Genomic DNA, 26,238 nt, shown 5'->3' with positions numbered 1-26,238 from the left:
ACTTCTCTGTTCCTCTGAAGTCTCAAGGGCTATTTTCTTTTTTTACGGACAGGAGGCTTAAAGCTGATCCTCAAAGTATAATATTTATTAATTTAATTTACATGCTGCCTATTTCTTGCAACTCTAGGTAATTTACAATACATAAAAGTCACAACATATAAAACAATTGTTAAAAAAACCTGTGCCAAAATTCATGTTCCAAGTCTTTTAAATCTAACAATAATCCTAAGTAAGCTTAAAATGATTAATGATGTGAACAGTGAGGGGCAAAAGGGCTGGAAGTAGAAATGATGAAGGTGAGGGTACAGGGAAAAATAATTTCTCACCTGCTAGCATAGCAGAACTAGTGTTTTTTTGTTTCCAAAAAGTAAATTAATATATAAATGAATATCTCACAGATACAAGTGTATAGTCTTGGATGGAACTGTGATCTAAAATAATTTTTATTCAATATTTTATTCAAAAATGTATTGAAATTATATTTCTGTCTGGTGAACTAAGAAATGAGATGTACATTCAGTTTCTTTTTGCTCGCCTATTATTTTTTTATCCATTCAACATTTTTTGTTTCATTCATTTGAAAAGAAATTGTGAATATTTTGCTCATATGTGTTACTGTGAACAAATCTAGCTGTTGAAACATGTAATTTCTGTATTTATTTAAAAAGGAAGTTGAAATTGTATTACCTATTATGAAAGAGCACTAGAATTCTAAAACATGTTATCAGCTGTATTGGATGATTACTGCAAGATGTATAATCAACTATTAAAAAATCCCACATGAAAACAAAGTTAAAAATAATAATATATATTTGTCAAAAGAAGTAGAACAATTTATCATAATCATTCAGAAATAATTTGTAAAATTATTTTTCATTTCATTTCATTTCATTTATTCGAATTTCTATACCGCCCTTCTCCTTTCGGACTCAGGGCGGTGAACAGCCAGATAAAAAACATCTATACAAACATCACAGTTAAAATAAAGTTAAAATAATTTATAAATTTGGCTCATTAATTTAAAACTTGTCAATTAAAATAAATATTTAAAATTTTAAAAAATTTTAAAACTAACCCTAAAATCAGGACAGACCGGCTAGCTGAAAAAAATGAGTTTTTAGGGCCCGACGAAAAATCCGGAGGTCGGAGATCACTCGTATCTCTGGGGGTAGATTGTTCCATAGGGTAGGTGCCACCACAGAGAAGGCTCTCCTCCTGGGGGTCGTCAGCCGGCATTGTCTGGCCGACGGCACCCTGAGGAGGCCCACTCTGTGGGAGCGATTTTTATTCCAATTATTTTTAAATTCAAGAAATATTTCCTAAGATATAAGCTAGGTGGTCAGTAGCAATCTTTAAAATACTTTTCTAATGTCTCCTAGCCTTTATTTAAGGAAAGTTTGCTTAATGAGATATATAGGTAGTTGTTGACTTATGACTGGTTGCTTAGTGACGGTATGAAGTTATGGCAGAACATCCAAAAGCTTCTTATGACCCAATTCCAAAGCTACAGCTGTTGCATTGCCCTGCACTCATTCACCCTTATGACTGACTATAGGGATGCCGCAGTGCCCCTCCCATCTCCCTCCATTTGCTCTCACAGGTCTCCCCCCCCCAGGGTCTTGGGCTGGTTTTCCACCCCAGTGACTCCATATCCTACTCCTCACTTACTTTTTGAAGATCTCCAGAACTTCATTTAGAGAAGAAAGACAGGCTGTTCTGTTCTTGGCCTGTGTGGCATGATCCTAGATGCGACCACCATTTTCTGAGTGTCCACAATTCAATGTGTCCTAAATGGCAGTTACTTTGGGATTGCTCCAGAAGGCTCAGGAATGGAGCAGTCTCTGGAGATCTTCAAAAGGTAAATGCACAATGAGTGATGCGAGGTTAGGAGGGTGTGGGGCCTGGTGGAATAGGAAGAAGGCCCAAGATCTGTAGGACTCCAAGGGACAGGAAGCAGACCACAGGATACCTCACTGGAAGGGAAGGATAAGTGCTACGCCTCCCGGGACCCCTGAGGCATTCCATACTCTGCTTAATGATCCACAGACTTGTTTAATTACCACATGTGAAAGAGCAGGGAATAGAATAGAATAGAATAGAATAGAATAGAATAGAATAGAATAGAATAGAATAGAATAGAATAGAATAGAATAGAATAGAATAGAATAGAATAGAATAGAATTCTTTATTGGCCAAGTGTGATTGGACACACAAGGAATTTGTCTTGGTGCATACGCTCTCGATGTACATAAAAGAAAACATACATTCGTCAAGAATCATAAGGTACAACACTTAATGATAGTCATAGGGAACAAATAAGCAATCAAATCATATTAGGAAACAGTCAATATAAATCTTAAGGATACCAGAAACAAGGTTACAGTCATACAGTCATAAGTGGGAGGAGATGGGTGATAGGAAAGATGAGAAGATTAATAGCAATGCATACTTAGTAACTAGTTTGACAGTGTTGAGGGAATTATTTGTTTAGCAGAGTGATGGCATTCGGGGTTCTTGTGTCTAGTTGTTCTGGTGTGCAGGGCTCTATAGCGTTGTTTTAAGGGTAGGGATGGGGGGGTGTCATAGTGAGGTGATCACAAGGGCACTTCAACTGTAATGATTACTTCTGACTGTAATGAGCAAATCCATTACGGTAGGTGGTCAAGGACTATCTGTACCTTCACCATCACTTCCCAGAAGGTTCATACTTTGAAGTGGCCCATATATTATAATTATATATCCTTAACTAAGTTTCAGGATGGAGAGAGGGGATCTTGTCTGATAAATTGGAAACATAAACTATTTTTGACACATATTAAATATAATAGTTTGTCCAAAAGTGGATGTTTCCTAAACGCAAAGAGCCCAACAAAGCAAGTTCAAAGTTTCAGACAGAAAATTCAAGGACAATGAAAGAGCAATAACATTTGTTACATAAATGCTAATGACTAAGTAAAAAAATTGCTGATCTTTTAAAATGCAAAAGGAAGGAAGCAAAGTAAACACCTAGCAGTGCTCAAACTAGCTGCCTTCTACTGTACTTCCTTTTCCCATTTATGACTACACTACTATACACAATTAGGGCCAAAATAAAAATGAAGTTGTTTGATAAAACAATGTTCTTGCAAACTGTGAATTCCTCGTTTTGTAAAGGTTAGCACAGATTAAGGCATTTTAAACAGATACTTTATCTGTTGTTCATAAACAGCTCATTAATACCATAGTAGCAGAAATGCACAAACCAGTTCTTTAAAAAATATATAGGTATTGCAGTTGTTCTCTCCACAAGCAGCTGAAGCCATTAAAAGTCATTAAATATACTATAAAAAAAATTCCAGCTTTCTAATTCAGTTTGTTTCACTGCCTGAAAATTCACCTTTAAAAGCTGTCCCTGTTTTTCCTTTTAGAGATAGCTACTGTACATAGAACAGATTGGATACTTTTTCGCTAACCCCCAAGTCTATCATTAATTATTATTTATCACATTTGTACATTATTTTTCTTTTAAGCCTTACAGGAAAGACAGCATACGAATATTTCATTTTGTTAATACTAAACATAAAGTAACTCACTGAAAATACATAATTTGTCTACTGGGAAGAGGCGGTGAAAAATGAATTCTAGAACCTGAAGTGTTCAATAACATCTGGTCCATCTTCAGGTTTAAAGAACTGATACTGGAGGGAGGTACATCTATCTCCATTATTATTATTTTTTGTCAAGATGATCAGGCAGACAACTTGTACTTATTCTCAATAATACTTGCTAGTCCAATTAGGCAATTTCAGGCTGAATGTTATATTTTTATATTCAGATATACAAAACGGCTCAACATCCAAAATTGTTTTGCTACACTGCCTGGAAGCACTGCAATTTTAAGATGCTTAAGCCTTTCTTTGCCTGAGCAACAGACAGCTATCCTTCCTGTTGTTGTCACCAGTGGGTGACTTAATGACGAGCTAGCAGAAAGAAATCTGCTTCTAAGGTGACTGCATGGTGATTGCTGCAGGGAACAAAGCTGGTTAAGCATTCAAACCAGCTTCTCACCCCCTGAAGACAAAACAGATTTTGGATCTCCTCTATTTCAGGGGTTGTTGTCACTAGCCTGAGGATATAAATCCTCAGATAAAGTCAGAAGAATAAATATAGGTAGTCTTCAGCTTACATGTGATGACCCGAGGCTGGGCACAGAAACAACAAAGCCAGAACGAAGGCTTAACTCCCCTTTATTGTTCCAACTTTCCCCCAAAAGTCCCACAGTTCACTGCAAGTCCAGGAGCCAACCTCTAAACATGCACCCCCAATAGGTCCTGGTTGCTATTAGTCCAATTTATTTATTTATTTTATTTTATTTTATTAAATTTCTATACCGCCCTTCTCCCGAAGGACTCAGGGCAGTGAACAGCCAGAAGATAAAACACAGAAATACAAAAATTTAAAATAGATTAAAAACGAATTAAATAATTTGGCTGAATTTAAAATACTCCATAATTTAAACAGATTAAAATTTGTATTTAAAATTTATATTTAAAAGGGGAGAAGATTTAGGCCAGGCCAGCTCGATGAAATAAAAAAGTTTTAAGCGTGCGACGGAAGGTACGCAGATCCGGGAACCTCCATATCTCCGGGGGGAGCTCGTTCCAGATCGTAGGTGCCCCCACAGAGAAGGCTCTCCCCCTAGGGGCCGCCAGTCGACATTGTTTGGCCGACGGCACTCGGAGGAGCCCCTCTCTATGGGAGCGTACTGGCTGGTGGGAGGCTATTGGTGGTAGCAGGCGGTCCCGTAGATAACCAGGTCCTAAGCCATGGAGCGCTTTAAAGGTGATAACCAGAACCTTGAAGCGCACTCGGAAGACCACCGGGAACCAGTGCAGCTCGCGCAGGAGAGGTGTTATATGGGAGCTCCACGTTGCTCCCATAACCACCCGCGTGGCCGCACTCTGCGCCAGTTGGAGCCTCCGAGTGCACCTCAAGGGAAGCCCCATGTAGAGAGTGTTACAATAGTCCAGACGAGAGGTGACGAGGGCATGAGTGACTGTGTGTAGGGAGTCCTGATCTAGAAAGGGATGCAACTGGCGGATCAGGTGGACCTGATGAAAAATCCTCCCGGTCACGGCCGTCAAGTGCTCTTCTAAAGACAGCCGTGAATCCAGGAGGACGCCCAAGTTGCGAGCCCTTTCCGTGGGGGCCAATGATTCACCCCCAATAGTCAGCGATGGCACCAGCTGACTATATCGGGATGTTGGAAACCACAGCCACTCAGTCTTGGATGGGTTAAGCCTGAGCCTGTTCTTCCCCGTCCAGATCCATACGGCCTCCAGGCACCGGGACATCACTTCAAGGGCATCGTTGGGGTGGTCCGGGGTGGAGATGTACAGCTGAGTGTCATCAGCGTACTGATGGTACTTCACCCCGAAACCACGGATGATCTCGCCTAGCGGCTTTACATAAATGTTAAACAAAAGGGGCAAGAGGACCGATCCCTGCAGCACCCCACATATGAGGGGCCTCGGGGTAGACCTCTGCCCCCCTGTCAACACAGACTGCGACCGGTCAGAGAGAAAGGAGGAGAACCACCATAGTACGGTGCCTCCCACCCCCAACTCTTCCAACCGGTGCAGCATGATACCATAGTCAATGGTATCAAAAGCCGCTGAGAGATCTAACAGGAGCAAGACAGAGGAGCAACCCCTGTCCCGAGCCCTCCAGAGATCATCAACCAACGCGACCAATGCCGTTTCCGTGCTGTACCCAGGCCTGAAACCCGACTGGAATGGATCTAGATACGACGTTTCAACAAGGTACTGGGGAAGCTGTCGCGCAACCACACTCTCAACAACCTTCGCAACAAAGTGAAGGTTGGAGACTGGACAATAATTAGCCAATACTGCCAGCTCCAGGGAAGGCTTCTTGAGGAGAGGCCTCACCACCGCCTCCTTCAAGTTATAATGAATTTATTAGCTATTAGTAGAGGAGAAGCATAGTTCTGAGAGCAGCCACAGTTCAAGGAATTTGGTTTCAGAGAGTCCTTGTCACAGGAAGAGTTCCCTGGGAACGCAGCACCACCCGGAGCATAACTGTCACTGCAACCTCACACGTAGCCAGGTCAGGCAAGCAAGACCAGCATAGCAAACAAGGCAAGCACAGCAAAGTATCCAGACATCGGTAACAGCATGAGAGACTGGAAAAAGCAACGCTTGTTCCCAAGAAACACCCCTACCAACAGCATCTCCCTAAATCTCATTCCTCAGGTAAGCCTTGTGAAGAGGGGTGGGGCGCCCTCCTCCTGAGTCGTCAGGTTGTCCTGAGCTGATCCCGGCTCCTCTCCATTCTTCATGATTAGGGGGAGGTAATTGCTTGTCGCTGAAATTCCATCACTCCTCTGCTCCACTGTTGCCCTGTCTTCCCCCTTCGCCTGGTCCTCCTGCGCCCTTTCTCCCTTGCTGCCGACCCTTCCCAGGCCTGAGGGATCTGGGACTGCCTCATCCTGCTCATCGGTTGTTCCTCCATTGGCCCTAGCTCCATCTCATCCGCCTCCTCAGACTCAGGCTCCGACAGGGCCATGACAGTACAACTATTTGTTTAGCAACTATTCAAAATTACAATGGCACTAAAAAAGGAGACTTATTACCAGCCCTTCCACTTATGACCATGCTAGCATCCCCAAGATCACGTGATCAAAATTCAGAAAGCCAGCATGAATTTAGGATGGTTGCAGCATCCCAGGGTCATATGATCATCATTTGCAATCTTCCCAGATAGTTTCTAACAAGCAAAGTCAATGGAGAAAGCTGGATTTGCTTAACAACTGCATGATTCACTTAACAACTGCACTGACTCACTTAACAACTGTGGCACACAAAAAATCAGATGATAAAATGGGGCAAGACTCACTTAATAAATGTCTCACTTAACAACAGGAATGTTGGGCTCAATTGTGGTCGTAAGTCGAGGACAACCTGTATGTATTACTATATAAAAAAAATGATGTGATTCTCATATAATATCTAATTCAGTTTTTAGTGTCTGTTTAAGGCAGGGAAGAGATAATGTCTTTCATGTTCTCAAAATCCAAAATGAGCAATATCGAATTACTGGTCATTTTGTTTGATATTCTCAGCAAAGAAAAGCAACTCAAGGCCAGATATCTTATCACTCCAGCTCTTAAGGTTCAGAATCAGAAACAATAATTCAGAAGGTTCACTTTTGTAGTAAGGTCACATAGTCTCATAAAAGCAAACTATTTTCTTTAGAGTTAAAACATAGCTTGCTGAGAACTCTTACGTACCCGCAGAGGTTATTCCCATAAATCTCTAATAACTACAACCATTCCTGGCTAATTGGAAATGCCACCTTATTCTTCCTCGTGTCTAGAATACTCTTCATAATTATTCGGAACGTACTATTATTTTCACACAGAGTTTGCAACTTTTGGTCAAAGTAATGTAACTTGTTTTTTTCCCCTTATTACCTTGCCCTTGTCAAAATAATGAATAATTTCTTGATAGAGCTGATCTTTGAGTTGTCCTTGCGTTGCTGCCTGGTAGCCATCTCGTTGAGTAAGATGTGCTGCACATGGTTCTTCAGACCACTATATAAAATGAAAGCCATGAAGAAATTAAACATTAATAATGATTAATGTATGTATAGCTTTATCCTGCTTTAAGCAAAACCAAGGAATTTATTAATTTATTTATCAATCAAGTTTATATACCTGCCAATTCACCAACGGCAATTCTGAGCAGCACGCGTGTCGTGCAACAAACAAATATGAAACCCACAAATATTTAAAAAAAAACATTTAAAAATCACATTAACAGTAAATATAGTGGTAACTCGATATTCAACTTCTCTGAAATTTGACAAATTTGCTACTCAACGCATTTTGATTGGAATTTACCCCCCCCCCCCGCTACTCGTCATTTGTTCGGTACTCTGTGCCGAACAAACTAGAAGTTGTCTGTATCAGCTGCCTTGTGACTCACTACCCTTTCCAGCCAAAACAAAACATCACATGCTAGTCTTTGACACTTATTTTTTCGTTATGCCTCCTGGAACCAATTAATTATGAGTACTGAGGTACCACTGTACTAAAAAACACAGAATTAGTTTGTGACGAATTTTTTTAGGATGTAGAATATGATATTAGTGCTGGAAGTTTAGAATTCACCTACTAAAGGAGATCAGGAGCTAAATGAAAAGCTATTCCATATAAAAATGCTTCACATAATCATTTATAGAATTGTTCTGTTGTAAATAAGCCTGCAGCACTGATCAGTTTTGAGTAAATAGAATAATGAGACAAGAAAGGGGGAAAAATCAGATATGATTTGGGATTTTAAGAAAAATTAGTATATGTTGGAACCCTTCTTCGGGTTTCCAAAATATCAGTTCCTTGAGGGAAGATGAAGGCACATATTCTAGCCCTCTTTCTTCAACCCCAATCCCTCGACTCTGACAGGGAAAACCTGCAAGGAAAAATCAAACCAACCAATCTGCAGTCATATTGGCCGGGGATTCATGTGGCACCATATCAGAACAGGTTGAATTGTAATTGTATTATCAATCCTTGCTATCAAGAGGTAGAAGGTAAATACTGAGATTGTTAGAATATGATTAGATTACAATTTAATTTATAAAACATATTCATTAATTAGTTATTTTAAGAGATTCACAAATGAGCATACAGTTGAAAAGACTTGTAAGAGATGGCAAACAATTCAGTCATTGATTACTATTCCCAGATTTGGGCCAGTACTACAATACATTATTTATAGATGTTCAAAATCAACATGGAAAATGCAATTGCATGCCCGTGGATTTCAACACAGCTGATACTAAATGTTATGTGTGGGTCTTTTATCTTACATGGAAGAGATGAGTGAAACTTTCCTGTATTATTGAATTAATACAGAACTAAAATTATAAAATCAAACACAGGGATCCTGCCAAATGTATAAATCAGAGGTAATATATCTTAAAGTATTTTTAATGAAGCTGAATTGGATAAGTATTTATTCAAAAGTATTTATTAAAAGTATTTAAGCTAAAAGAATAATATTGATACTGAAGGTATGGAGGCATAGAGAAATCTGTTCTTTCTGTGAATACGTATCTTTATTAATTAACACAAGGAAATCAGAAAATTATTTTGATTTTGAAATGTTATACAATAGTTGTAAGATAATTTTAAAATTTAAAAACTTCAGGCTCCTCTACGAGACAATATTATGCTATAATTTTAGTTAAACACAAAAATGAATGCAGAAAAAGCAGAATAAAAGAACATGTTCACCTTAGCATGGGATGTATCTGACCATATTTTGAATTTTGTCATGCTTTGTTTTTAATACCTTTGTTTGAATTAACTGAAAGAAAAGACTGATTGCAGCAAAGAATGAAAACACAAATAAGCTGAGTAGGTTCCTTTTGAAAACATCATTAAGGTTTGGAGATTTCCTGAATACAGAGTCCTATTCTCTTTTTCCCACTGTGGGTGCAATCAATTCTGGATAGGGTTAATGTCACTTTCTCACTCTTAGTCAGCTTGGCCAAGTAACGATAGGCTTGGGTCTTAATTTACTAATCTTTTCAAGCTTTCCTAAATTCTTAAAAGATAATGTACATCTCAGTTATTGCCCCCTACTCAGATCTTGCCTAATCTCAGCATGGCACACTTTTTTGCTCATGATCTTGCTTGTTATTGGAACTTTTCTCCCTTTGTTGGCTGCCTTCATAATGGAAGGCATGGTTACCAAATTAAGTTCCAAGTAGCATCATTGCTGTTTACTGAGGTTTTTTTAAAGCAGCTAAAACTTTTAGAATTCAATCAGTCTTGTTATCTTGCTTGCCCAGGTAGTAGCTGCTGCCGCTGCCCTGTTGAATGTTGAATACTCCAGCATTGCATTCATTTCTTTCGTTACTGTTATTTTTTTCTCACATCTAGCCATATCTTCCCCTCACTAAGTCCTTTTCATCCGAAGAACTTCGAACCATAGATCCAAACAGACTATGGGTAGAATTGCATTCTTGAAAAGAGGCAATTGACATTGGCAAGGATACAAATAAGGTGGGGCTGCATCCTGATTTTTGGTAGGAAAGAAGAGATGCCATTTACTTTGGAAGCACTTTTCAATGTTTGTTTGGGAAGTGGCAGCAAAAGAAGGAGAGAGAGAGACATCTGAGTGAGTGTCAGAGGCTAATTTAGAAGAACCAGTCTTCATCCTCTTGGTTAGACAGACTGGTCTGGCCTCCCCAATATGGGTTTCAAAGGTTGCCTGAGCAGACCTTTGCATAGTATATCAGAAGTCAAGAAGACTGTCTTTGCAATAGCAACCACTTAAACTGCCAAAATGAGCTGCTTTATCATACTTAGTTGATAATTCAGGTTTGTGTTTGAATGCTACTGAAACTTATAAACACTCTATCTCATGTTTTGGTATTCTAAAGTTTATAGCTCTATCAGGAACTTTGGCTAGGTGGCAGTCCTAAATTTCTAGAAACAGATGGACCACAATTCTGAGGAAATGTGAAATGAAGTACAGTAGATAGGGATCTTCTTATCTGTGATTACCTGCACATTATTGTATTTTCTTTCCTTAAATAATCTAGTTCTCATTAACAATTAGAAAACTCACAGTTTTAATAAAAGCGGTTTGGCGACCGTTTTATCCTTTAAGCCTGACCTTAATGTCATTGACATTTTGTTTTTTATAATAAAATCACAAGAAATTTTAGAGAAAATGGGTACATCGACTAAAAATGTCTCTGCACTGGTCTTACAAATCTACTGTGAACCTTTTCAGTTCTTACACTGACATTTTCTTACATTTAACATAATTCAGCAGTCCTTTCATTTTCTTCTTATTTAAGGCGCTCTTTCAATGTCCTATAACCTATCTTTTATCTATTTTTTTTCTGAAACATCTTTCTTATATAATATCAAAACAGATCACAGACTAGCATGGCTCATATCAATGATTTTAAAATGAACCATAAATCCATCAGAAAATCATTTTCATTATTAATATCAGTAACATGATGTTACACATGGATATTTTTTCCCCCAAATACTGTATGGTATTTGTACGTTTTTAACATGGCTTACCATCATTAGGATATTCAAAACTCAGAATATTGCCCAGCTAACAAATATTACATTTAAATGCTGATAGAAAGAAATGGTCTTTCTGCCTCACAGAAATGCACAAATGCCACAGTCAGCTGGTTGCTGGGAAGTTTGAGAACTTGAAATGGAAGAAAGGGATATAACATGGTCCACATGCATTATATCCTTATGTGTGTCACCTCCATTTGCACAGAACTCCCAATTATGCAGCATGAATCCAGAGTCACAAGAGGAGTTCTGTGCTTTACTTGTGCAAATAAGAGTTGAATTCCCTGTCAGAGTCTTGTGATTCAGCATGGATCTGTAAGAAGATCTGAAAGGAATAGAAATGATGCCATCCAATTGGAACCAGTCAGGTGTTTTAAGGCAGATGAAACTGGAGATCCTAAACTATGTAAACACATAATCTGGCCTACATATTCATGCAAACAATATTATAGGGATGATTCAGCTTTATACCAGAATGACCCCTTTTGTGATAGATGCACAATGAAAGGTGACTGAAGTATGCAGATTATACGGTGATTTTTAGTCCCTCATCTGGAGTTTTTTGTCCGTTTCCAGATTCAGACTAAAGTTTAGAGAATGCTGAAAGGCTTGAGGAACAGAAGGAAAGGAGAAAAGTTTTCAGATATACTATCCTCCCTGTTCCATTTACGGATGCCTTCAATCAACAAGGAATACTTCTTTTCAGCAAAATAAGATGAACCTCACAACTTCGCTTTCTTTATCTTTTCAAAAGGAATTTGTTTACTACTAATTTACCCGACATTAGCATATCAATGATCAAAAAACCACTTAGGAAAATCTACATTCAGATGACCCATCTGATCATTTTAAAAGATAATGAAATTATATTTACTGCTGTATTCAAGTATCTGTTGGTCTGTCAGTCTGTCTATATCTGTCTGTCTGTCTGTCTGTCTGTCTGTCTGTCTGTCTATCTTGCCATATATATATACATACATACACACCCACACCAGACTGAGAAAAAAAGGAAGATTTATTTGAAGTAAAGAGAATGTTTCATTATCTTTTAAAACTGTGTGTGTGTCTATGTGTGCATGTGCGTATGGATATCTAACTTGATCTTACTACGAAGTACAAATATTAAAGAACGGGTTTTCTATTTACACATATAAACATTCTTAGAAACATTCAGTTGACTTAATAACATTGTAAAGTAATTATAAAGGGGTGGAGGGGCGAATTGCAAGAATACAGCTAAAACTACAAAGACTTATCTAAATCATTTCCCACCCTTTGATCATTATAGAAACAGGAAAAACTATTATGATTTCTTTTTCTACCAAGTTACATTTAAAGATACTTCAAGGCAAATATCAAGAGATGCTCATGTTGCGAACAGTTTCTCGTATGTTGAAGTAGCCATATTCTTCAAAAACTGGGATATTTGGAGAAGGGTACAAAGTTGTAATGAGTCACCCTGCAGTGCTAAAAAGTCTGCTACCTAAAGAAAAAAAAAACAATTGGAGAAGAAAACGAAGCAGATACCAATCTACAAAGATAAACTTGGAATATTGCTTATAAGTTTCAATATCTTACTTGCAATATTTGGATCCAAAGTGGGAAAGATGTTTCAGATCTAGCACGGCTGTTTGCTGTACTTGTCAGCATATCCTTAAAGAAGTCTTGACTTTCCCTGGGCTCACATGGTAGCCACTTGATTCAGAAAAACATGCGTTAAGAAGGCATTAAGGGTCAACAGAGCAGTGACATATGATTGCATCATGTCACATCTCCTTAATTCAAACACATATTTTTCGCATAGTTATCACGCAAACCCTGGAAAAAATAAGGCATCTTTAAGGCCACATTAATAAGGATGGTGAAATGTGCCCCATGCTGAATCCAGGACAGATGATAAATCACATTGTGGTTAACAATCTGTACTGACATTTGTGGTTATTCTCTTGGGGTACTTTGTCTTTGCTTCCACCACAGGTCCTTGGGTGATTCACTTTAAACTAAATTTCAGGTAACAATTCTATACCCAAGCTTTCTGTTTCATTCTTATAAAATATTCAGTGTATTTTGTATGCAGGTAATATTTTTTTCTGGAGAAATTCTGCATCTTAAATTCTAAACCTTCAAGATTAAAAGTATTTGAAGTATATACCTTAAGAAGCTTTGCATGGAGAAGTAATGTGTAGGCGGCTTCAGTGTAGTTATCGCATTCTTTGTGCAGGTCACAAAGTTTGTACAAATACCTAAAGTAATAAAATATAATTTTCAACAATATTACAGAATAATTATGGTTTAAGATCCCATGAATTCTAAATGCTGAAATATGAAATAAAATTAATGTTTTTTTTTAAATCTCATGTTTCAAATCAAATAATATTTAGTACCTGGCATTCAAAAGAAGTTAGCAATTATATGAATAATGCATTTCATAAAGTTATATTTTCCATGGTTAAAAGATTCATTTTTTAAAAAACACTGATTTTCTGAAAAGGCTTAAAGTATCATTTTGATAAGTATATAACTGATAAATTCTATTTTTGAGCCTAACTTTATTTCCTTTAAAAGCAATTCCAAAGAAACAAAAACTTCTTTGCTACCTTTGAAAATAAATAACAGTCCACCCCAACATATAAAAATATTATTTTTATGAAAGTAGCAATTATATTTATGGATTATATTTATTATATTTAGGAGCCATGGTGGCACAATGGTTAGAAAGCAGTATTGCAGGCTAACTCTGCCGACTGCCAGCAGTTCAATCCTGACCGGCTCAAGGTTGACTCAGCTTTCCATCTTTCCGAGATCATTAAAATGAGGAGCTTGATGGTTGGGAGCAATGTGATGACATTTGTGAACCACTAGGAGCGTATTATGAAGTGGTATATAAGTCTAAGTGCTATTGCTATATTTATGCTGACAACATTAATATTGTTGCCTTAGTGTGTGTTATTGTTATTCATATGTTTGATAGTGTTGATAATTTTGAATCAGAGTCAGAGTCAGAATCAGAATAGAGCTGGAAGGGACCTTGGAGGTCTTCTAGTCCAGTCCCCTGCACAAGCAGGAGAGCCTATACCATTTCAGACAAGTGACTGTCCAGTCTCTTCTTAAAAACCTCCAGTGATGAAGCATCCACAATTTCTGAAGGCAAGCTGTTCCACTGGTTAATTATTCTCATGGTTAGGAAGTTTCTCCTTAATTCCTGGTTGCTTCTCTCCTTGTTTAGTCTCCATCCATTGTTTCTTTTTTTTTTAATTTGATTTATATGCCGCCCTTCTCCGAAGACTCAGGGCGGCTTACAATGTGCTCAGCAATAGCCTTCATCCTTTTGTATATTTATACAAAGTCAGCTTATTGCCCCCACAAACTGGGTCCTCATTTCACCTACCTTAGAAAGGATGGAAGGCTGAGTCAACCTTGAGCCTTGGCGAGATTCGAACCCTGCAGTAATTGCAGGCAGCTGGTCTTAATAACCAGCTTAATAACAGGGTGCCTTAAACCCTTGTACTACCAAGGCTCTTATCCTTGTACTACCAAGGCTCTTCTTATCCTGCCCTCTGGTGCTTTGGAAAATAAATTGGCCCAGTCCTCTTTGTGACAGCCTCTCAAATACTGGAACACTGCTAGCATGAGGACCTGGATTGTTGGAGGCAATATGCTGACTCTGTATACTGCTTAGAGAGGGCTGTAAAGCACTGTAAAGCAGTATATAAGTCTAAGTGCTATTGCTATTGCTATTGCTATTGCTATTGCTATTGCTATTGCTATTGCTATTGCTATTGCTATTGCTATCAAGGGCCCCGTGGTCCTTCTTTTCTCTAGACTAGCCAAACCCAAATCTGGCAACCATTCTTCATATGTTTTAATCTCCAGGCCTTTAATCATTTTAGTTGCTCTTCTTTGCACTTTTTCCTAAAGTCTCAACATCTTTTTTTTTTTAATGTGGTGATCAAAACTGGATGCAGTATTTCATGTGTGGTCTTACTAAGGCTTTATAAAGCGGTACTAATACTTCACATGATTTTGATTCTATGCCTCTGTTTATACAACCAAGGATTATGTTAGCTTTTTTGGCTGCTCCGCACACTGCTAACTCATGCTTAAGAGATCGTCCACTAGGACTCCAAGGTCAAAGTTACTGTTTTTGAGCCAGGTTTTGCTTAATCTGTATTTGTACCTTTGGTTTTTCCTGTCCAGGTGTAAAACCTTACTTTTCTCCACATTAAATTTCATTTTGTTTGCCCATTGTTGAAGTCTGTCAAGATTTTTTTGGATCCTGAGTTTGTCTACGGGGGGGGGGGGGGGGGGGTTGGCTATTCCTACCAGCTTAGTGTCATCTGCAAATTTGCTGAATTCCCCTTCTATTCCCTCATCTAAGTCATTTATGAAGATATTGAAAGTAATTGCATTATTTTAATTTTATTTAGCTCCATATGCATTTTATATATCAACCAGAATCATACAATTTGTTTTTTTATTTAATTTGTTTGCCACCCATCTGGCTGAGAGGCAATTCTGGGTGGCTTACAACATTAAAAGCTGTAAAACTATAACAATAAGGATACAAAAGTATAATTATAAGATGGAAGGGGAGGGAGCAAGATGTGCAGGGGATGTGCACCTCCAGCACAGTACTCCCCCTTGGGGCCCCAGGTCACCTGGCAGAGATAGATCTTCAGGCTCTTGTGGAAGGTTGAAGCCCCATAGAAGCTCTTGTAATAAATATATAAAATAAATACATACATATTTATTTAGCTTACTTCGGAGAACTTACATTTCAGAAACATATATAACCCCTTTGTACCTGAGCATGATTGCATATTATATTAGGATCTTGATGGTGACTGTAATGTGGGAGAGCAGGAAAGCATGGAGGGAGCAACTTTAAGACTTTCTATTCAGCTGCACTTGAAAGTCATACAACTCCATATTTCCTTTCAGTGCAGCTATTCACATTTAAGGATTTTTTTTAATGATGCTAATGCATGTTAAAAATAGCAACTTATTGTCATGGGAGTAGAAGTTATAGAAAGAAAGAAAAAAACCCTTTCTTCCTAATGTAATGAAGTGCTAAATCCACCGTCTTGGCTTCAGTTTTAAACTAATGAAATCTATATAATATGTAGCTTTGTCCTCTTCCACACTGCTACAGAATTACAGAAAATTTCTGTAATTTCTGTCATTCTGAATAGGTTACATTTTGAATTGTAAATAATCAAAATGAAAGCTTCAAATGGAGGAAAGCTACTACCTCAAAGAGGTTCCGTATATTATTAAAGAGTTGCTCAAAAGCAAATAATCAGATTGTACTTTTACAATCTTTTGATAATTACAATTATAACCTGGGGAAAGAGGGTTTTAATATCCATTGGAGAATGCAAGAATGCAGTTGTGATAATAAAAGATAATAATAATAAAAGGCAATGAGAAATTGTTCTCGCTGCAGAAAGGTGGTTGATAATTAACATCCCCTTTCCCTGTTAAGAAACAAATTAAATCAGTGATAAACAAAAACAAATGAAAGGGCCAGGAGCTAAAAAAAATAAGCTCTTGCAACCACAGAAAGGAGCAAAGAAATACCAATCATAAAGTCATTAGAAGAAAGAAAACTTAACCACACATTGATAGTTCAAAAGACAGTGGAAAGTGTTAAAAGAGCAAGACGGCAGGATGGGGATGGGGATGGGAGCAAAGGTACATGGTAACCCTGTCAGGAATCAATGTTAATATTTGGAAAAACTAAATGAATAAATTACATCTGCTGAGGAAAAAGAGGTGTGAAAGCAAACCTTGAAATTACACATCTATATATTCTGAATAAGAGTCTCCTCCAACTATGCTGCCTAAAATGTAATTATATGATATAATAATAGGATCCATATTGCACACAGCCCTACTCTAATCAATACTTAGGATTTCATTAGGTGTTTAAAGATATATGAATAAAAGGGTCTGCTTGTGCTGCATTTGTGTATATGTAAAATTCTGTATTTATTATTAAATAATGCCTAATAAAGTTCATATTTACAAACCTTATGTACATTTCTTCTCTTTCAATCTCTTTGTAGAAATTCTAAGGGGGGAAAAAGAAGTATCAGCCTATTTTAATGAATTTGCTTTTACACACATGTGCAACGGTTTTACACACACTATATTAGGAATTTATAACTCTATAATATTGTAATGTGATGCTTGCATCAACTCATTTTTTCACCTATGAAATATGAAAGCATTGCTTTTTAAAAACATTTTATTACCAGAACTCCATATGCCCCCAATAGGGCACTTTCAAATCCTACACCATTAGCTCTTCTCACTTTTGCAAAGTACTAGTCATCGTAATGTACTGAAAAACAATTTAAAACTTTAAACAAAAATTAGTGTTAAATCATCCGTTCTTGAAATCTAATAAATTAAAGAGCATACTAAAAATGTAAATAGCTTCAGGTAGGAAGGAGGATGAGTGCTGATAATTATAAGATTACTGGAATAATATATTCCTCCCTTCTGATGCAGAACTAAATAAAACTCCTCCTCTGGAATATATTTTTTCATTAAAAACACAGAAGGACTACATTTTCCCCTTTATGCCTGCTATAATTCCCATAATTAGTACACCCACAGCACTGGTATTGTTATTTGTTAGAAAACTTCACTTTAGCTGGAGAACACATTTGAGGTTGGGTTCAGTTTGTCTCTTCCTTGATTAAAAAAACATGCTTTTAGAACCGAATCATAATCTAAAACATAAAGAATTCTATTAATATAAATGATCAGTCTATTGAGAAAATGTTTCTATGCAGTGATGTTGTCTAAGAAACTGTAAGAAATTGTAATTATGTACAATTATATGCCTGCAGCTTTGAGCACAAATTCTAAGTTGACAGTGTTTCTAAAGGATGGATTATCAAGATTCAAATCATATACTTCTTTAGCCATAAGTGAAAGCATAATATGTTTTAGTTTAGTTTTGTTGGATTAGTGCTTTGATACCACTGATGGTGATTTCTTTTGGTCAGTAGCATCATTTTGTATCAGCTCTGCTTGTTTCCATTTTCCTGTTTAGCATAACGAATTGATAAATTGCTCTGGATTTAATAACACAGTGCAATAAATATATTGATGCCACTCAGTTTTATTTCTATTTCATCAAATCCAGGAATGATACCTAACTTTTCTCCATGAATTTTTTTTTTAAATCAATAGCTGACTTGATGATGGTGAAGCTACTTATGTCAAACACAGGTAAGAAGGTTGATGATCAGAGGCCTGAATGGACTGCATAATTGAGTAATTTTCTCTCAAGATAGGAATATATAGTTTCTATTAACAGACACAGAACACCACCACATGTGAATTGCCAATAGGAACATGATTATGTGAGCCTATTATCTCAGTGTTGGGAAAGACTGACTATTACAAAAATATTTGCTCTTTCTGGACAATTATTATTCTGAATTGTGTCCAATATAACTTTTTTTTAATCATGAGATTCTAGAGTAGTGGTTCTCAACCTGTGGGTCGGGACCCCTTTGGGGGTCGAACAATCCTTTCACAGGGGTCGCCTAAGACCATCGGAAAACACATATTTTCAATGCTCTTAGGAATAATTTTATGGTTGGGGGTCACCACAACATGAGGAACTATATTAAAGGGTCACAGCATTAGGAAGGTTGAGAACCACTGTTTAGAATATGTGGTCAATCTGTGGGCCATGTGTAACTCTTCAGCCCCAAGTTTGCAGATTCCAGAGCATTTTGCAAAATCAAGCACTGCAGATGTTGCCATCCAATGGAGTCATTGAAGATGACTGAATTAAGAAGCTGTTGATGGATCCAATAATTATGGGCAATTTTCATACAGGCTGGCAGGTGGCTGGATAAGAAGGAACAGAATCAAGGTCAACCAAGTGGCTTTGGGTGCTTGGACCACTTGTAACTGAAACCTCACTTCCTTATTTGAGACTGATGTGCAATTTGATGGTTATCTTAGACCCCCAGCTCCTGTAGTAGTGGCCAGAGGGGCCTTCACTCAGATTCATGGTATATATCACCTGCACCCAATTTTAGATCTGAAAGACACTCCAAACAATTATTAATGCTTTCATTACTTTGCACAAGGACAATTGCAATGCTCACTATAGAGGGCTGCCCTTGAGGACCATTTGAAGCTGCAGCTTGTGCAGAATGCAATGGAATAAGAAACGATGATCATGCCACAATGTGACTGTGTAACATTGCTGCTTTGTGAGCTACATTGGTTACTAGTACGTTCAGGTGCATTTCAAAGTGCTGGTTATCATCTTCACAACCTTTCATGGCCATAGGCCTGGACAATTGAGGGACCATCCTATCTCCTGTAGCATCTGCCCATTATGTCTTGTAGACTTGGCATGCTTTGGGTCCCATCAATGAAATAGCTTTAAAAGGGTGAAAAAAATATTTTAATTAAATTAAATTTTGTAAAGCGGCCCGATTTATAGCAACTCTGAGTGGTATGCGATAGAAAGAACAAAATTAATAGCAACTATAAAACAAAGATAGTGAATCATGGAGAAGGATTAAAAAACAACACTCTCAACATGCAGCATTTTACCAGCCAACCAGCCAACTCAAAGTCTGAAGGAAGAGCCAGTTTCAAGAGCGTATTTGAATGAAATGAGCCCTGGTACATATAAATCTCAAGCAGGATATTACAATGGCATGTGCCATGACAGAAAAGGTATTTCTAATCCTAACCCTAACCTTAACCCCCTTCTCTCACTCATTTGTTTCCCTCTCTCTCATTCCTTCCCTCCAGCACTCTCTCATTTTTCTCTCCCTCTCCCCCTTCTCTCTCAATTGTTTCTCTCTTTTTCCTCTCTCTCATTCTTTCTCTCCATCATTTTCACATTTCTCTCTCTCATTCTCTCTTTTTCTCCCCTTTTGTATCTCTCATTTCTCTCTCTCTCCCTCTCATCTCTCATCTCTCATTCTCTCCCTCTCTCTCTCTTTCTTTCCCCTTCTCTCTCTCTCTCATTTGTTTCTCTCTTTCCTTTCTCATTCTCTCCCTCCATCATTTTGTCATTTCCCTCTCTCTTTCTCCCCTTTTCTGTCATCTCTCTTACATGTGCACATGCACACATGCACACAGGATACCCTTCTGGGCAGGGATCATGGCGGCCACTGTGGCGGCTATGGTGGTGACTCCTCCTCCCCCTGCTGCCACTGTGTGCTCAGGTGTGTAGCCAGCAACGCTGCGCATGAGAGCCAGAACTCTTCCCTCCCTGCATACAGCAGCGGCTGCTCCTCCCCGTTCCCCTCCTTCCTGAGCCAAAATGAAGGGGACCAGGCTGGTACTGAGCTGGTGCTGAGCTGCCCATGAAGGACACGGAAAAAGCAGCCAGTTGTGGGCAGTGAGGAAAAAACACTGGGGCTCTTGAGCTGTGCGGCTCTGTGGAGAGGTTCGTGCCTTCTCGGGGCAGAGAGGAGGTCTTGCGACTGGGTCGAGCCAATATTTTGGGACGGAGAGCAGGTTGCGTGACAGGGTCAGCAGGCAGCCAAAGAAGAGGGGTCAAAGAGCCACATGCAGCTCCAGAGCCGCGGGTTGCTGACACCTGGCCTATAATCAAATCTGCCCAATCCTAGTCTCCTTTCATTAAATATTTTATAAACATGGTGTCCCCCTTTATTTTTCTGTTTTGAAATCATGATATTAAAAATAAATAAATTCATGCAGGTAATGCACATGCAGGAGGCAGTTACACAAATCCAGCCATTTTTTCCCCTAAAGAATGAAAAACTTTTTGATGCTTATAAAATAAATTTTCAATCATTTCATCCTTCAACACCTGTCTTCTCTATAAGTTTTAAATGTGAGTGCCTATTAAGCTGATGATTCCCCAGGGTTTCTAAATGTTCGTGCGCAAATAAATTTCCTTGTGAGTTAAAAATAGTTATTCCGCAAATTAGAGAAATAGTGCATTAATCTACAGCATACATAATGTACTTCTATGAAAGCACATACATTGCACATAAGTAAGTTTGCTGATGCTCAGAGGATGTCTACCACAATTACAAAAAAAGTAATCCATAGTCCATATTTTCTAATGAAACAACAAAGGGGCTCCAGTAGCATTTAAAGAATCCAGACAGAATATTTTTTCGTTTCTTTTCCAGGCTGGATTCTGATCTCCACAATGGGTCAATTTGTACGTTAGAGGTGAAATTAAGTAACTTTGGGGGAAGCAATCCAGATACGTGGAGTAAAGGACTAATAAAAATTAGGAATTACCATGTTTTCCCAAAAATAAGACCCTGTCTTATATTTTTTTGAACCCTGAAATAAGCGCTTGGTCTTATTGCCATGCGCTCAAAAGCCCGATTGGGGGGGATGTCTTATTTTGGGAGAAACAGGGTAGATTTTCTTTTTTATGAAACAAAGCAGCAAAACAGGAAGATAAACTACCAAATACATGTTTATAATAAAAGAAATAAGCCCTCATTAATAATAATCCCTTTTATGGACTGAATCTGCCAATAAAATACTTCAGGCAATGAGTCCAGAGGCCGAAAAAGCAAAGTTCTAAGAATTTATGTACCTGAACTCAATGCAAGATAGGGACTGACCAACCAAAATAAATGTATTAGCTGTTTCCGATGTTTAAGAACTGCAAATTTATATAAGGAAATTCAGGATCTCTCCCTACTAGAATATAATTTTAATTAAAAATGCAAAATAAATTAAAATTAATTTTAAATCTCTTTTAAAGTGGTTTATATTGACATAATGGCATAGGGCCTAGATACTGGAGAGACCAATAGTTTCTGCTCATCCAGTGCCTTCCATCAGAGTGGGGTGCATTCCAGCTCTGTTCCATTAAATATTGCCAGCTTGTGGGACCTAGGAAGTATGTCTGCTCAGGTGCAACCCCACCCTCTACAAGAGCATCCCTCCAGAGATAAGGGTGGAGCCCTCCTGGGTTACAAGGAAGCTTTGAAAACCTGGCTCTGATGACAGATATATATAGTATATTTTCTGGGGAGCCAAGCTGTAATAGTGGTTAAGGTTCTAGACTAGAAGTGAAAATATCCAGATTTTTGTCCGGTCCTTATCTCTGTTCAAGAGTAAGAAGTAAAAAAACGTTCTCTATGGAAACAGTGTAGCAGATTACTGTCCATAACCTTCACCAAAGAGACTTGATTTAGGAATAATAATGATGATAGTGATGTGGTAAATGGCTGGAACTATAAAAGTGGTAAAGTCATTTAATAATGTATACTCTTAACTTTTGCTCTTAGAGTTCTTTCTTGAAAAAAGAATAATTCCAAATCCCAAATCCAAAGGATGGGGTTTTTTTCTATTTTTCTTGTTTAAATTAGCTTTATGCTCTCTTTTCCCCCCCAACTGATGCATAACCCACAAGAGGGATGAGAAGTAAAGAGCTTTCGAAGCTGTCTGGCCCCATGAGTTTATGACTGTTTGCAGGGATTTAGTAGCCTAATTCCTGGAAGACCATTATAAATGATCCCGGCAGATATTCCATGTCAACAAGAGCCAACAGACTTTTTTAAAAACTTCATGCCCGGTTTAGTTTGTATTTTATAAAGGTACTGAGGTTTCTGTTTCATTCTGTATAGGTATATTTATGAATCGTTTTCCTGTATTATTGCAGCCTTGAGACACCAAGGAAAAGGATTTTTGACTTGGCAGTTAAATGCAGAGGTGATACTTTAATTAAATCAACAATATATCTGATTACCATGCTATCTGATTTTTTAAAAAAAGTTTTAATTGTCAGGTTTCTTCTGGTTTGAAGTCATGCTTTCCGTTTATATTCTTAAATTTATCTTTTATTTTTATTTTCTAGAAAATTGCAGTAAACCAAGGCATTAACGGTTTACATTCCCATCAACCTATCAGACTTGTTAGTCCCCTAAATCCACCTTACAAAATTGACTACAAAGGCTAATGTACTTTTAAGATGCAGCATTATTTACCAATCAAGCTCTTTTGCCAAAGTTAGAGTTTATCATCCTACATTTCCCCTTTTATTTGTAGCTTACTTAGATGAATTATGATGGTGTAAACAGAATCATATATTTAGTGTAGGCTTGGTTTGTCTAATCCTGATTTCTAAAGTAAACACCAGTTTTAAAGAAGAAGAAAAAGAAGTTCTCAAGTTTTACTTTTTTGTGAAATATCCGGTGGGCAGAATCTTATCCATTTAAATTGTAGTCATAAGTTTAGTCAGCCTAAGAAAAAAAGAGATTGTATAGAATTCTTCTTTATCCCACATATAACCATCTCATTTCTCACCAGAACATTGACTGTACAGCTCATGCGGTTTTCCTTGTTTTCATCATGCATAATAGTTCTGTAATCTAGAAGTCTCTCCATCAGCCGTACCACAAGTTTAACAAAAGTTTCACCATTTTTGGCAAGGTACTTATGTTTTCTGCAGTGTTCTAAAAGACTGAAAAGGTGATAGTTAAAAAAAAAATCTTATTAGTCAAACTTGGGAACATATTTTTCATGAAAGACTAATTTGAAATATTTTGTATCAACAAATGTTAATTAATCATTATAAATCCAGCTGTTATGAGCACTTACATTTTGTCAAATAACACTTTATATTGTTCATCTCCTCTTCCACCTTCCACTTCATGATCCAGTTTTGTGATTATCTCATTTTCAAACTGTAATTAAACAGAACACGCATAAATAATTAACACTCCAAATATGTCATCACAGAAATGCTCAGGTTATAAAGTTGTTTGGCTTTACAATAAATGCAATATTTGATTGAATTTTAATAGTTTGACATCTCCAGTACTACCTCCAGCTTGCATGTAATGATCTGTTGCCATATGAGCATTTGGGAAATGTTTGGCCATATTGTTAAATGGGGCTTAGGTGATTTTTTTTAAAAGCAAATCTAAATAAGATAGTTAATTACAGTAATAAGAGACAAGAAATCATATTCAAGGCAGGCACACTCTATCTTTCACAATAATTATAATAGCTACAAATGCAAGCAAATTGAAAGCATTGTTATGGACGATATATTAGGCTGCACTACCAATTGCATCGTTTGGTTAGATGAAATACATTCACATTTATTTAGAAGACTACAGAACTTGGCTCACCTCAGATACATCAAACAAGGAACTTCAAAGTCATTGCATTAGGGGAGGGAGACAAGGCAGAAAACAGCTAGTAATGAGGTTAAAAATAAGGCTTTAACATGATCTTAATTTGAAAACGACCTTATACAATCAGTTCAACAGATTGTCAGAAACTTATTCCAGAAGATGAGGATGATTACTGTTATTGTTATTGTTATTGCTTTGCAATGAACATCAGTGTGTATGAAGCACCTCCCTTAAAATCAATAAAACAGCCAAATCTTTTTCCAGACTTACACAGTTTTTTCTATGTAATGCCTTTTACAGAAAAGGCTTTTCTGCAGGCACAACCCATTTTCTTAATTTCCTCCCTCTTCTGTTTTCCATCCCACCCTTTCTTCCCGGCTATTAGTAGTGGAAAGTGGCTGTGAGCTACCTGTAGTCTGAGAGTTATACATGCACTTCCTAAAGCAATCAATTGTATGTACCTTCATTTGGAAAATGTCACTAGAGTATCAAAACAATTGAATGGCCATAAAATGATAGTGAGGTGTATTTTGTGGATAGTTGCGGGAAGAGATGCAGAAAGAGTCAATAAATGGAAGCATAGGAATTTAAGGTACAAAAACTAACAGCCACCTAGAATTATTTATTTATTTTACAGGGTTTTACAGACCAACTCAAAACAACTGAATGGGCTGCAACATAGCAATAAAAAAAAATCAGTATTATAAAAAAATAGCAGTACAATAATTCAATAGTAATAAAGCAACCCTCTTGTGAGAAGGATGCCAATAAACTTAGCTAGGGTTGGAAATCCTGGGAATAAAGAAGTCTTTAAAGATCTTCTATAAGCCATGAGGAATAAATCTAAATGATTAGAATGGCTTTCTGTGGTGACACTGTGGTTAGAACGCAGTATTGCAGGCTAATATTGCCAACTGCCAGCAGTTTAATTCTGACCGGCTCAAGGTTGACTCAGCCTTCCATCCTTCCAAGGTTGGTAAAACGAGGACTCAGATTGTTGGGGACAATATGCTGACTCTGTAAACTTCTTAGAGAGGGCCGTAAAGCACTATGAAGAGGTATATGTCCAGGTGCTATTGCTATGACTATCTGAATTACTGAATTTTTCTTGCTTCTAATTCTCATCTCTGTCCTCCCAATATCTGTACTAAGAGACAATGATTGCAACCACATTTCACCTTTTCTGTACCCCCACTTGTTTTTTTTTCTTTTGATATCCCTTCCACTGACAAAGAAAGTTTCATCTTCATACTGTAATAAAAGATCAAGTACACGTAAAATAAAAAAGTATGCAAATTGTATATAATGTATATAGCTCAAAATGATTAGAGGTTTGGGGTATACTTATCACCAAGACAGTTTGTGCATTAGAAGTATGAATGACATAAAGTAATCTTGCACCAGTGGTGGGTTGCTCCCGTTTCGGTCCAGTTCTTGCGAACCAATAGTAAAGGCGGCGGGAGGCTCCGCCCACCTGCCCAGACGTCATCATGAAAGATCTGCACATGCGCAGAAGCTTCTGCGCATATGCATGCTCCCATTGCGAACCGGTAGTGGAGGTAAGTAGAACCCACCCCTGTCCTGCATTATAGTACTTTGACAATGCAAAATCACTTTTACTTGAGCAGATAACCAAAACCAAACAGAAAGAAGCACCAATGTGGTAGAAAAAGATGGTAATACCATGAATTATGGATAACTGCAATGGGACAATAGGCATTAGCAATGAAATTATATTGTAAGTACATCAATTCTTAATTCCTAATTATAGGACAAAATGAATGTGCCTGTATGTGTACCCTAAAAACACCTGCAACATCAACAGGTTTCAAAGGTGTTATATATTGGACACTGCAGGAGAGAAAAACACAAGCACATAAATGCATGTCATAAATGTGCCTTTAGCACAATGCGAACATATATCTAACCCACAGGAACCCACTTAACTGAAAGAATTCATTTTCATTTCGTTTGCAAACGAAATGACCT

The 26,238-nt window shown here is 37.6% G+C and overlaps 1 protein-coding gene across 1 annotated transcript in view; it reads right to left on the bottom strand.

Moving 5' to 3' along the window:
* Window positions 1–26,238, bottom strand: part of DOCK1 (dedicator of cytokinesis 1) — a 437,647-nt gene that overhangs the window by 62,170 nt on the left and 349,239 nt on the right. The window contains exons 34-38 of the mRNA XM_070945964.1: window positions 23,708–23,793; window positions 23,414–23,570; window positions 17,149–17,189; window positions 13,269–13,359; window positions 7,472–7,591 (exon numbers count right to left, since the gene is read on the bottom strand). Of these exons, the coding sequence (XP_070802065.1) occupies window positions 7,472–7,591; window positions 13,269–13,359; window positions 17,149–17,189; window positions 23,414–23,570; window positions 23,708–23,793 (495 nt within the window). The remainder of the gene's footprint in view (window positions 1–7,471; window positions 7,592–13,268; window positions 13,360–17,148; window positions 17,190–23,413; window positions 23,571–23,707; window positions 23,794–26,238) is intronic.

Source organism: Pituophis catenifer, unplaced genomic scaffold (assembly GCF_029215685.1).
Source record: "Pituophis catenifer annectens isolate HBS135680 unplaced genomic scaffold, rPitCat1.0.hap2 SCAF_6, whole genome shotgun sequence".
NCBI lineage: Eukaryota > Metazoa > Chordata > Lepidosauria > Squamata > Colubridae > Pituophis > Pituophis catenifer.
Note: the sequence above shows the minus strand (reverse complement) of the source record. Positions and strands in the feature narration are given on the sequence as shown.